Consider the following 391-nt stretch of genomic DNA (forward strand, 5'->3'; position numbering starts at 1 on the left):
CCCCGTGTCCCCGTACCCGGTCCCCGTACCTGGCCCCCCCGTGTCCCCGTACCTGGCCCCCCCCGGTCCCCCCCGGTCCCGTACCTGTCCCCTCGGTGCCGGTGCCGGTGCCGCCCCACTGCCAGCGCTGGGAGATGCCCCAGGGGTTGAGGTTGAGGTTGAGGTTGAGGTTGGTGAGCCACAGGGACAGCAGGAGAGCGGAGACAAACAGCATCAACATCACCTTCCACCGCATTTCCCCGGCTTCAGCTCCCGGTACCGACACTCCCAACAACAACAACCCGGGCAGCGCCTCCGCTCCCGGCCCGGCCCCGGCTCCGGCTCTCAGCTGATCGGCCGCTCCTTCCTTCAGACTGACACACTCCCTCCCCCTTTCTCCCTCTCCTCCCCC

At 69.1% G+C, this 391-nt stretch overlaps 1 protein-coding gene across 1 annotated transcript in view; it reads right to left on the reverse strand.

The window, feature by feature from the left end:
• The window catches only part of LOC109923637 (beta-1,4-galactosyltransferase 2-like), a 46,437-nt gene extending 46,202 nt beyond the window's left edge, over positions 1–235 (reverse strand). Inside the window, exon 1 of the mRNA XM_048613940.1 lies at positions 53–235. Coding sequence (XP_048469897.1) covers positions 53–235 — 183 coding nt within the window. The remainder of the gene's footprint in view (positions 1–52) is intronic.
• Between the last annotated feature and the right edge of the window lie 156 nt (positions 236–391).

This window comes from Rhincodon typus, chromosome 29, assembly GCF_021869965.1.
Source record: "Rhincodon typus isolate 14 chromosome 29, sRhiTyp1.1, whole genome shotgun sequence".
In the NCBI taxonomy this organism is placed as follows: Eukaryota; Metazoa; Chordata; class Chondrichthyes; order Orectolobiformes; family Rhincodontidae; genus Rhincodon; species Rhincodon typus.